Source organism: Nannospalax galili, unplaced genomic scaffold, assembly GCF_000622305.1.
Source record: "Nannospalax galili isolate Female #2095 unplaced genomic scaffold, S.galili_v1.0 scaffold102, whole genome shotgun sequence".
NCBI classification, from domain to species: domain Eukaryota; kingdom Metazoa; phylum Chordata; class Mammalia; order Rodentia; family Spalacidae; genus Nannospalax; species Nannospalax galili.
In genome coordinates this window covers 83,403-96,740 of record NW_008351958.1, presented here as the reverse complement: position 1 = coordinate 96,740, position 13,338 = coordinate 83,403, and the positions used below count along the sequence as shown (strand labels likewise).

The 13,338-nt window shown below is 42.6% G+C and overlaps 1 protein-coding gene across 1 annotated transcript in view; it reads right to left on the bottom strand.

The window, feature by feature from the left end:
- Nucleotides 1-2,853: 2,853 nt before the first annotated feature.
- Sulf1 (sulfatase 1) overlaps nucleotides 2,854-13,338 on the bottom strand; it is a gene marked incomplete in the record, with an annotated part of 77,851 nt that continues 67,366 nt past the window's right edge. Inside the window, 1 exon segment of the mRNA XM_029553996.1 lies at nucleotides 2,854-3,317. Within this exon segment, the coding sequence (XP_029409856.1) occupies nucleotides 3,287-3,317 (31 nt within the window).

The window sequence follows — 13,338 nt, the reverse complement described above, 5'->3', positions numbered from 1 at the left end:
AGAGGAGACTGGGGGAGTGCTGCAGGGGGCAAGGGCAGAGGAGCCTGAGGGAGTGCTGGGGGGGCAAGGGCAGAGGAGACTGGGGGAGTGCTGGGAGGGCAAGGGCAGGGGAGACTGGGGGAGTGCTGGGGGGGCAAGGGCAGATGAGACTAGGGGAGTGCTGGGGGGCAAGGGCAGAGGAGACTGGGGGAGTGCTGGGAGGGCAAGGGCAGAGGTGCTCAAGGCACAGTGGACTTGTGAATGGAAATGGCACACAGAATCCACTAACGTGTTTGTGTTTTGAAAAGTGTGGCACAAAGACATATTCCTGAACACTGTGACCTCACACCTTGTTTATTCTATTGATAGGATGGTGGATTCTTTAACTAACCAAGGGTCAATTGGCAAATCTTTGAATCCTTTGCTATTTTCTCCTTTCTTTCCCTTTATTTCCAATTTAGACAATTCATAGATTCTCAGCCTCTTATCTGAGGCTACATTTCAAGAGATTTTCCATACAAGGAAGCATTTGGAGTTTGTCAATCAGAAAACATGAGGTCTTGGTGGATGGTCAAGTTTACATCAAAGTTCACAGTCCCTTAAAACAGGAAACTACCTTTCTTTGATGGGTCGGTCTATGTGCTTTGGAAAACTCCATCTGTGTTGACTTAGCACCAATTAAGGGATGTGCAAAATGCCACGGAGAAACATCAGTGTGGGACCTTGATCAAAAGTTACTCAGTGTTTCAGGATAGTGAAGGCAGAACTTTGGGCCCTTTGCAGTTTCCTAGTGAGCAGTTGCTCAGGTGAGCCTCTGCCTGAGAGCGGTGCTGCAATACACTAAGTACCATAAGGATGGCCTTCAGCATGCTGACTTAGGGGCAGTTTGGCCAGTATGTCTAACACCTAGTCCTGTAAGGACTCAAGCTGCCTTGTAAGGAATGTGTATCCCACAAAAGCTTGCTTACGTTCACTTCTCTGAAACAGGTAAAGTTTCAACACCTTTTATTTCAAGAAATATTGCTTCTAGGCTTTCCTGAAGCCAGAATTGTTCTATAAAAGTATCACAGAGTGTTACACAGGATTAAAAAGAACATAGTATGTTTCCTAATATTGTGAAATCTCTTTACAAAGCACATCATTCATGACCATAAATATGTTTATTCTGTCACTCAGCAGATGACACCCACATAAACAGCTAATTAATTTTAACATATGTACAGAGTTTATGATAAAGTCCTAGGGTTACCAAAGAGTCAATTATACCACATTAAATTTTCTTGAAAAGACTTTACCTTAAACACTTAAAGCAAACATAATTTATCTAAATGCTTGAATTATCTAAAAAGAAAAAAAGAACATCACTGTTAAGCTAAACATAAAAGACCTTGGGAAGTTGAATTGGATATTGAGAATTCTCAATGAGGTAAGCCTTCTGCTGGTATTTAAAAGTCTAATACAAACAAGGATGTTTTCAAGAATATAGATTTTCAAAAGCAATTTCAAACTATGCTTTATAAAAAAAAATCAAGGTTTGGTGACAGTTCAAAAATATTCACACAAATAACAATGTTTATAAAGTTAACTTCCCTCGTGGTATGTTTAAATTATAGAACATACATGATTGTAGTTTGTTAAAAATTTTCTTGTATAAATTCACAACTACACAGAGTTTCTCAATACTTAAGCTTATTAATCAGGCCAGGAAAACAAAATAAAGATGAAAATAAAATGGTTTTATTTTTGTTTCTTCTGTTAAGAAGGTAACCAAAAGTTAGTGATATTAAGCACAGGGAGAACAGGCAACTTTTGTTTTGTTTCTTTATTTATTCACTCATTATTTATTTTTACCACCAACATTATGAACCATGCCTTTCTGCTAATCAATTTTAGCACGTCGAGGTAAAATACATGCACTGTTTTCTGGCAAAAGCATACGTTAAAACAATATGTGGTTCATACTGTGTGTCATTGCTGGGGGTCTAAGACTGTCATGCTAATGACAGTGTGACTCTGATAAGCCTGGGGGGCAGGGGGACACACTAACCGAACAGACATGGCATTCCTAACTCAAAGTGAAAAAAATCACTGAACCAAAAATGATGACCTTGAAAAATTCCAGTGGTTAGAAACAAATCCAAACGTCACTGTGCAGGCAGGGAACGTGTATTTACAGATTCACCAAGGGTGGTAAGTTTTAGAAACATACAAAGGCACAATTCTAGCCATTTTGACTGGATAGACTTTATATATCCATGTCCCTACAATAGTCAAAAGATAATACTGTTTTAGTACCCAAAACAAAACAACAGAAAATACCCCCAACCTTTCTTTCTAGTCTTGGCAAAATAGTGAATTACAACAACGAATCCCTGTGTGAGCATGACTGCTCAACTGGTACACGAATTTCTACTGCACAAAAGTACCCAGGAGAGATCCGAATGTTGCTAGTTGTGATTGCCAGCATTACTTTACTAGTAAAAACTGAGAAAGAATTCTCGTGTTTAGGCAATGTTTTATCTGACCAGAGGCAAATGGAGGGGAGGCACTGCTTTCTAGACTCAGTACCTGTCCTTTGTGTAACTCTTCTTCCTGGACAGCATCCTTTCCATGATGCTGGAATGAATAGGTTGCTCCACTCATGGTGCATTGAACACTCAATGAACAGAGGTTCTGTCAGAATGCTCAGGAGGATGCAGCTGATCTTCACAAACATCCTCTCTTGGTCCTGCATCCTGGGGAAGTTCTCTTAGATGCTGGCTGGTGGGCTGCAGCCTGTGGTGGCACTGGAGCACCAGCCTCGTCATGCTATTGCCACTGACTTTGCCTTCAGGATGATGGACCTGTTCATGCCCCATCGGTTTTTCAGTCTTACTGTTTCTCCAGTGTTCAGAATTCAAATGATTCACTTCTGGAACGTCATTATTCCATTCAAGTTTACTCTCTGGACTTAATGATGGTCAGTTCAAATGCAGGGTTCGAAGGTTGGCTGGCATGGTCAAATGAGGTGCATCCCCAACCACATGGCATGGGTCTTCACCTGACTCCGCAGAGGCCATCTCCACTGGCACCAAGAGTGCAGCAGAGGTAACCGGGAACCCATCACTTTGAGCAGTGTGAGTCTGACTTGCTTTATTTTGCTCATTGTGACTGTTTAGCAGTGCAAATTATCTACATCCTTCAAGTAATTAGTCCAGTCCACCAGACTAAGTCTAGGGTTGTGTCTGTACTCATAGATGCTGTTGTTGTTCACACCGATAATGCCTCCAGGCCTTGCCAGGTGGTGTCTGAAGCGAGGCTGGGTGGACTAACCTTCCCATCCATCCCATAATTGTCCTCTGAAAAGACATGCAGGGGCCATATTAGTGCAAAGAAATGTTTCTGACTCAACTAGACAAACAACTTTATTTTACAAATCAACCTGAAATGTAACAATGAAAAGTATTCTCCCTTGGTATTTATTGTCCAGGAGTGGGCTTTGTATACAAAGATGATTAAGTGACAATAAAAATGGAGAAAAGAGGTTTGGGAAGGCTGTAGTTCAGTTGATAGAGGACTTGCCTAACACAGACAAAGGCCTGGGTTTAGTGGCCAGCACCACATAAAGCTGAGCGCCTGCCTGTAATCCCTGCTCTGGAGGTGGATGCAGGAGGAGCAGAAGTTCAAGATCATCTTCAGCTATAATGAGTTGGAGTCCAGCCTAGGATACATGAAACACTATCTTTAAAAAAAGGGGGGGGGACCAAACAAGTGTGAACATCTATATGTGAGCATGGCTGATGTGTGTGGAAATGGCACTGTTCTATCACCTGGGAAGACTGAGCATTTACCCCTTGTCTTAGTCCCTCATCTGTCTAATATGACAACAGTTGTGTGACAAAACCATATCTGCTTATTGGTTTCTTAGGTAATTGACAAATGATGAACTGCAAAGTAGTTTAATGTAATAAGCAATACTTAGCTCAATATTTTTATTGATACTCAATATAAAAACAAATTTGAGGGGCTGGAGAGATGGCTCAGCAGTTAAGAGCACTGGCTGCTTTTGCAGAGGACCCGGGTTTGATTCCTAGAACCCACATGGTGGCTAACAGTTGTGTGTAACTCCAGTTTCAGGGGAATCTGACAACCTCTTCTGACCTCCATGGGTAATGCACAACACGGGTACACTTATGTACATGTAGGCAATATTCTCACACACAAAAGCTCGGGTTTGAGTGTACTGATGCTTGGAACAGACCAGCTTTCATTTCCTTAGTATATCAGTATCCTCAGATGCTGAGCTAGATTAGTGAAGTGAACCACTCACAAAGCAACATGTAACAACAAGGAAAGCTAGTAAAACTACACAAAAGTCACTCTCCTGGTTTAGTGTAACCAGGATATAGAAGTCCATAGTCTTTAAATCACCTGTAGATTGAAAAAGAGTTAGCAAATTCCAGCAGGGTTGGGTACCATACTTTGGCCACCAGCCCCAGGGGTAGGGAAGAGAAATAAGAAGTGAAGACAGAACTCAAGGTTGATTTGAAGTTTCTTGGAAAGAAATGTCATTCTCAAATGTAAAATATTGTCAAGAGTCCTGATAAGTTGTGGCTCTGATAACAAGGGAGGGACCTAGAAGGGATACAAGTCACCAGTCTCCGCAAGGCGCTGCTCCAGGGAGAAGGGACATTATAGCTGAAGATGATCTTGAACTTCTGCTCCTCCTGCATCCACCTCCAGAGTAGGGATTACAGGCAGGCACTCAGCCTTATGTGGCACTGCTCCAGGGAGAAGGGACACAAAGGATGGGAGGGGGGAACTGGGGGTAAAGGAAGCAAAAGTGGAGATATTTCAAGCTCTACAAGAAAGAGAGAAACAAGAAATCAGAGGACACCTGGCTTTCTCATATAGTAACAGTATTGGGTTACACTGATAGAAAACAATGCCTTAAGCTAGGAATCTTGTAAATACTAGAGTATTTACATCGAAATAATCAACGGAATAAAGACAAACGAAATCTACACAAAATTACTCAAAACAAGAAACAAGAACGAAAATATGCACTCTAATGACAATGTCCCTGCCAAAAATCAACCATAAAAGTGAAGAAAACCACAACACAGTGATGCTAACAGGGTTAGATACATCAGTCAAGCATCTGAGAGTGTGAAATTGTCTTAGGTCAGAAATTATAGCTTGTACCAAGCATCCTAGAAGCAGCCCAGCTTTCTTTCAGGCATCAAGGCTATATAGGACAACAGTTTGAAAGCAAAGAAGACAAAAACAATCGCACATATTAGCTCCTTTCGTCAAGAAATCATCTCATCATAGAAAATTCAGACAAATGCTGGAATTTAGTATTTTTGTCAGATCTAGAAGTAAAATAAGTGCAGATGAGGGCACAGCAGGGTCTGCTGCCATCTCAACACTCAGAGGCTGATGGTGAGGTAGGAGGCAAGTCTTCATTCAGGCACTGCAAACAGATGAAGAATGAGAAAAGTACGCAAAGGACAAAGAAGCAGCACAGCTAACAATGGAAGGACAAGTAGAGTAGAAGGGGGGGACGAGTGCATTGAGGACGGTTTATAGCACAGACATGGGGTAAACAGGCCATTGAAAGTAATTTGTGAGCTACTGAGTGTGTGGTGGCTCCATAACCAGCACTTGGGAGGCTGAGGCAGAGGATCATGAACTTGAGGCCAGCCTGGGCTACACAGCAAGATGCAATCTCACATAAAACAAAGAAAACAAAAAGTCAAAGCCTGGCCAATGAAAAAATATAGTTCAATAAGAAAACATGGGCCAAGGATATAAAAAAGCTTTAGGTACAAAGGCAACCAATTGGAAAGAAATAAAACCTTTGCTAATTTCAAAGAAGAAAAATAGTTATCTTTATGAAGAAGGGATTTTAGAGGATGTAAAGTGAAGTGCATGGAAATGTGATATTAGGGGCTCCTCAGTCTGAGACAGAGCAAGTGGACTGGTGGAATGCACAGAAACATGTTAATAGGAGCTCCTCGGTCCAAGACAGATCAAATGGACTAAAATTAAGTGAGAATAATGTGGTGGTTCAAATGACAATGTCCCCCATAGGCTTCAAGTATTTGGACATTTTGTCCCCAGTTGGTGGTGCTGTTTTGGGAAGTCTTAGAAGGTGTGGCCATGCTGGAGGAAGCATGTCACTGGGGGTGGGCTTAAAGAGTTCTTAAGCCTTGCCGGATCTCAAGTTGCTTTCTTGCGTCCTGTGCCTGCTTGAAGATGTGAGTGCTCTGCTTTCTGCTCCTGCTCCAGCCACCTCCTTCCACCATGCCTCACCCCCCCTCCCCCATGATGGACTGTAATTCCCTTGGAACCATAATCTCAAATAAACTTCCTTCTATACGTTGCTTTGGTCAGTGTTTCTATCACAGCAACAGAAAAGTAAATAACATATGGGGTTACTGAAACCAGCAAGAGGCCTTCAGGTGTGCCTTCCTGTGATGCCACTTGTGTGTATAATGTGAGTGTGTTGACAGGGAAGGGACTGCTAATGCAGAGATGGGTCAAATTTAGACCTATTTGTTTTGCATCTCTCAGGCATATGGTGCTGACAAGAACTGTTCTGTCTGCCAACCAGAGGCTGTAGATGGCCATGGGGAAGATTTCTCAGGCGGAAAGCCTTGCACACAGCTGACAGGTGGATTACACAGGACCCAAGGGGCTTCATTGGATCCTGACAGGAAGAGACCCTCAGGACCAGGCTTTACAGTTTTGGTGGTAGATGAAAACGGTCAAGAATACCATTAAAGGATAGGAACCAAGTTATCCCACTTTGGACCACTGAGTTATATTTCTTTAGATCTAGCGACACTCTCTGCCCCTTAGGGCAAAGAGCTATTTCACATTTCAAATGGACATTTCATATTGCATGGCATCTTCAGGGCCTTGGTTCCATGGAGAAGTTAAAACATTTGCTGTGTAAAATGAGTGAGGATAAAGGCATGTAGCCAGTCCTTCACATTCAGCATGAGGGAGGCTAAGACTGTGTCCCTCCTAGATGGATTTCTGGATTTCAAGGTATGTGAAGAGTCAGTGGGGGAGGACATCAGTGCAACTATTCAATTCTTATGGCACCCCAACCTTCTGTTCATACAGGTGACAAGGGATGCTAATGCCTAGATAATTCTCAGGAAGCAGCTTACCGGAACGGAACTAGAAGAGTTAGAAAGCTGAAACAGAACAAGCTCCATCAAAGAAGGAGAGGCTATTAAACCATGCAGTGAAGAAGCATCAGGTCCATATGGCATCCCAGGAGAATGTTGCCAAACCCCAGAGCCCTGATGCTATATAGACTGTTCTAGAAAACAGAAATTCAGAGATGACATCTGAATACTTATGACGAAGCAAGTACAACAGTGGGAACAAAGGAATACAGAATAATGGCCCCTTCACCTTCAGAGATGTCCACATCAACTCTTCAGAAACTGTGGCTATCACTTTAGGTGGTCAAAGGGACTGGACAAGTATGACAGTTACAAAGATGATGGAGCAACATCCCAGTGAGGTCAAGAAAACCACAAAGGTCCTAACAAAGGGAAAGTGAGATGGTGAAGCAGAAACAGGAGAGTCAGAGGAGGAGATGTGGCTCCAGAATACATAAGAGAGAGAAGGAGGGAGAGACAGGAAGAATAGACGCAAACTTTCCTGGCGATGAAGATGAGGCCGTGAATAAGGAACACAGGTGGCCGCCTAGAAACCAGGAAAGACATACACAGTCTTTGAAGCTCCAGGAGGAATTCAGACCTGCCAACACCTTGTCTTGAGTCAAGGAAGATTCATTCTAGACCTTTCATCTCTAGAAATATAAGAGAATAAGAACGTGGATTACATTGCCACTTATAGCCGCAGTGTTGTATTGTTACAGCAACAATAAGAAACAAATACTGTTTCTGTATGCGGATACTGGCACAAACAAAAAGAAAATTATAGGCTGGTATTACTTATAGACATGCTATAAATACCTTAAACTACTGGCACAAATATAAGATGAATCTGGCCATATTTCTAGACTGGAAAGCAATGAAATGCTCAAGAACAATGGGGACCTTCCAAAAGCACACACAAGACACTTGAAAGGACACCAGTGGCCAAACCCTGGACACTTTGACCATTACAATAATGATAGGAAAAGAATATCTGCAGACAGAAAGCGAAAGCCTGCCTGACCCACACTGATACAGGTGGAGAAGCAGTTGAGAAGGGAAACCACGTCTTCCTGGTAGAACATGACTTAATAAACAAAGCGGGGGTGGGGTGGGGTGGGGGACGGGACAACAGAGTTGGAAGATAGAATCCCCATTTGTATCCCTCATACTTAACAATGAGTAAATCAGGGCTGGAGCTGGGATTTAGTGATAGACTGCTTGTCTTGCATGTTCAGGGCCTGGGTTGATCAGAAAAACAACTTCTTAGAAACTCCATATAAAGACCTCTATGTCCAATACCAACATTTGCCAGTACCTCAAAACAACTAACAGTGAATAATCAAGCAAGAATCATGTGTGCCTGTAAAAGTCAGTGAGACTCATTGTTCATTTAAAATGAAGAACAGCAGTCTAACCTAGCAAACAACAATTTAGTCAAATAACCAATGGTTACACCACCAAACAGTTGTCATGAAGATCCTGATAAGATATCCCCAGGGCAAAATTCTGTTTTAATAGTAGTACTGCCCCAAACATACAAATTCAGTCCACTCGTGTGAGAACATTGGACAAACACTGAGGCTCATTTTACAAAATAACTGGCCTGTGGCCTTCAAAATGTCATCCCCAACAATGAGACGTTGAAGAACTGTTCCGGAAGAAACAATGCTGAAAAGAGGTGGCAGTTCTCTGTGATGTGTGATCTGGATTCAATCCTGGACCAGAAACTAGAAATCAAAACATTGAAGATGACCTTGTTGGAGCACTGGGCAACACGTGACCCTGGAACATGGATTACATAACTGTATTGCAACAATGTTGAATGGCTTGATTTTAATAAGCATACAGAGTCATGTTAGCAGATGTTCTTAGGAAGTCCGTATGAAAGCATTTCTACACAGAAGGGTGCAATGCCAGCAAATGACTCAAAATTTACATGGGAAATGTATGCATATGTGAGGAGAGAGAGGGAATGAGAGACACAAAGGAAAGGGGGTAAAATTTCTTGGAGCTATTCTTGCAACTGTTCTGTAAATGCTGTTATATTAAAATAGAACATGAAAGCATTAATATGGGGCTGGAGAGATGGCTTGACAGTTAGGAGTGCTGGCTGCTCCTCCAGAGGACCTGGGTTCGATTCCCAGCATAGGGGATCTGATACCATTTTCTGGCCTCTGTGGGCATTGCATGTATGGGTGTACTTAAATACGTGCTTCAAAACACTCGTACATATACATGAATAGGCATTAAAGCTGAGGATGTAGCACAGATGATTGAGTACCCGAGCAGCATACATGAGGCCTGGGTTTGAGCTCCAGCATGGCACAAACTAGGTGTGGTGGTACACTCTTGTAATCCCAGCACTTAGAAGTGGAGGCAGTAGGATGAGAAGTTCAAAGTCATCCTCTGGACTCAACTAGTGAGTTCCAGACCAACCCAGGCTACAGACCCTGTCATCCATGTGCCTGTCCTGCCTTCTGCCAAGTCTAAGCTCACCAAATGAAACCTTTTACTCAGGTCATTCTGAGACTCTTAATTTAGAAAGCAAACATGTGAGTAGCTTGGTTCTAAAGAAGCAAGTCTTCAGAATAAATGTAAGTGATTTCAAGTTATAGGTAATTCCCATTCAATCCTGGAGAAAAGAAGGCCATGAATCCACTAAGAGAAATTCCAGAATATACCTGGGTTTCAAGCTGGGTCACTCCTTTCTGGATGAAATAAACTGATATGCCTTAGAGTGAATACCCTTTACTGTTCCCTCTCACATACTGCTTCACTAAAACCGCCCCTTCCTGGAGCTTGCTACAGTCTGCTCTGTGCCAAGCATGCACACAGGAAGGCTGGGACTGGAAGCCAATACAAGCATAACTGCCGAACTTTATGGTTGGGCCATCCACAGCCATCTTCAGCATTAGATGGTGCTCTGGGGGAAGGTGCATTGGCCAATGTGGACAGAAGCTGGTGGCCAAGGGTGGATGTCGCTGTGGTCTGCAGCCTGGAGGACTAGGTACAAAGGACCAGGCAGAGACCCATACAGCAAGGCTACTGAGAACCAATCACCACCAGCTCCTCAGTCACTGGTGCCAGGGCATCTTCCTAGACATCACATCGTGGCAGAAGTGACTTTCATGTTTAATGGGAAAAATAGACACTCCACTGGACCTGTTGATTTTAACTCTATATTGAGCCACAGAAATTTCTGCTTTTGGTCCCAAGCCCAAAGTTACTTCCAGTGTCATGAGGGCTACTTTCTGTGTTAGGCCCTGACTTTGAGCTGGTCTTAACTGCAAAGCAGACACACAACCAAAGAAAGCATTTTGGTTGTCCCTGCCACATGCACTGACAACAGGAAGTCAAAGAAGGGATGGTTAGGGAACATGACTGCTTTCTGAAGATCCAGTAACTAGATCTGAATATCGTTTTCTAAAATGTTATGTTGAGTTTTCTAATTTCAAATTGCTCCTCTCTGGTTGTTATTTTTTAAAACTTTCAGTGCTTGGATTATGTCAATACACTCAATTTTATGCCAATACACCCACTTTTATATGGTGCTGTAGCTCATACCCCCCCTACGTGTACTCTAGGCAAACATTCTATCAACTGAACTACATCCTCAACCCTAGTTACTATCACTTCTAAAAGTCTATTCTCACCAAAATTTGCAATAATAATAATAGTAATAATAATAAATTTTAGGGCCAGAGAGATGGTTCAGCCAGTAAAGGTACTTTGCCACCAAGCTTGAGGACCTGGATTTGAACCCCAGGTCTCACATGGTAGGAGAGAACAGATTCCTGCAAGTTGTTTTCTAACCTCCACATGCATGCCATGTGATATAAGTCCCCTCGAACAAATAAATACATACATAAAAATATCATAAAATGTAATTTTAGCTGGGCATCATTTTATATGCCTTTAATCCTAGCACACTGGGAGGCAGAGGCAGACAGATCTCCATGAGTTTGAAGCCAGTCTAGTTTATATAGCAAATTCTAGGCCAGCCAAGGTTGCATAGTGAGATCCTATCTCAAAACAAAACAATATGTGCAACCCCCCCCCACCCCCCAAGTTTCAATCTGCTGTTTAAGGCTATATAGTCTTAAAAAAATGAAGACTTGCAGATGCCTCGAGGAGGGGCCTTCAGTGGAGTTCTTTGCCCTGAGGAGGATCCTTCAATGGAGTTCTTTGTTGTGGTAAACACCATCTACACTATCTGGAGCCAGTAGTGTTTGTGCTAGTTCTACATAAACAGCAGCTTTTTTTTGGCCTTTGTTTCCTTTCAATCCAACAAGATACTTGAGTGAGGAGGCCCACATATAGCCCCGCTTTGGGGCTTGGTGAGTCTCCAGGTGTGGTCAGATAAACAACTTCTTAGAAACTCCATGCCAAGACCTCTGTGTGCAATACTAACATTCACCAGAAGACAACTAGCCTTATGGCTATGAATGAGGGGTTGGACAGTACCAGCGATTTTGAATTATAAAGCATCCTTAGAACTTGCCATTCAGTAAGGGGCTTATAAGGAGGCAAAAAGGGCAGCCAGATGCAGTGTCACCCCTACACACATGCATTCCACAGCTGGAGCTGCCAAGGCTGTGTCAAAGTGGTCTTAAGGTAGCTGACTAGTTGAACCTTTAAGTTGTGGTGGCAGGTGGCAGAGAGAATCCAGATTCTCATCACTTAATTATACTCAAAGTGAAATCAACTTTAGAACTCTAGGATGACTTCACAGTACCATGGGGAGTAACCGTGGTTCAGCTCTGGCCAGGCACAAGCCTTAAATAACCTGTTAACCCTCTTTAATCTATTTCACAAAAGAAGGAACAGGATACCAGACTGAAAATCCCTGAGCTGTAAAATGGAGGGTACCATAAAAGAACTGTAAAGCCAAGTTAATGTTCAGTCTCTTTATAATGTCACACTTTAGAAATGTCTTCATGTGAGCCACAGGAAGCAGGTGACCCAGTTGTGGTGTAGGGGATAGTACCTTGTCAGCCCATACCCGGGGGGAGGCCAGGATAAGAGTGGACTCTTTAGCTGTCTTATGTTTTCTTGGGCGTTACTTAGGGTGCAGACGGTGGACAAGAGAGAAGATGAGAAACAGAAGAGCTATAAAAACAGTGATAAAATGCCCAGAAACCCAGCTCTTTTTCTTTTCTGTTTTCCCACTACCCTTTCTTTTTAAAAATATTTTATTATTTTTATTTTATGTGTATGCATGTATTGCCTGCATGTAGGTAAGTGCACCCATGTCGTGCAATGCCCAAGGAGGACAGAAGAGGCTGTCGGATCCCCTGAAACTGAAGTTACGGACAGTTGTTAGTTGCCATTGGGTGCTGGGATTCGAACCCGGGTCTTCTGCAAGAACAACCAGTGTTCTTAACTGCGGAGCTATCTCTCCAACCCCTACTAATAATTTTTTAAAAGAAAACCCTCACCTGAGTATCCAGCCACTCTTCCAAGCCAACTGTAGATAATTTTGCCATAATCACACATGGGCTCCTGGACTTGGGGAGTGCTGAAATATATAATCTGGGGAAGGCTGGGAAGAGAACCATGCTGGGAAAAGGCTTTACAGTGTAAGTACACTCAGGTCACTCATACACCTCAGTGACCCCTCAGCCATCTCTGTAAGTAAACTCCCTGATTCCCTAGGGTGAACTTTAATTAATCAAACACTGGTTTGACACTACAACCTTAGAAAGGGATAAACGTTGCTCAGCATCCCCAGGAAGAGAATTCTCACAACAGATGGAAAGTTTATTTATTAATGTTATTATGTCTCATGGTTATTAAAAAATGGAAAGGTGAAAGGTTTAGATGGATGTGGTAATGGTAATATTTTATTAAGAAGGATTTATGTATAAAGATTATGATGGTTAGATACTTCCAGAATAGAAAGAAAAAAGATCTCCACTTCGTTGTTAAATCACACAGTTTCATACAGAAAAATTCATTGAGACATTTTCACATGCATTTCTAATCTCTCTATATATGACTATTACTGGTCACAGTCGCTTACTTTCTGAGTTCCTTGGCATCTGAGCATGAATATAAACTCGTCAGATAGACAGCCTTCCTCTCCCACTAGAGCCTCCATACTCTGGCATCCCTGCCACTGTCCACTGTGCTGTCAGCACCCCCAACCATTCCCCCCTATCTGCCCTTCTGGTAAATCTAGTCAGCCAGAGGT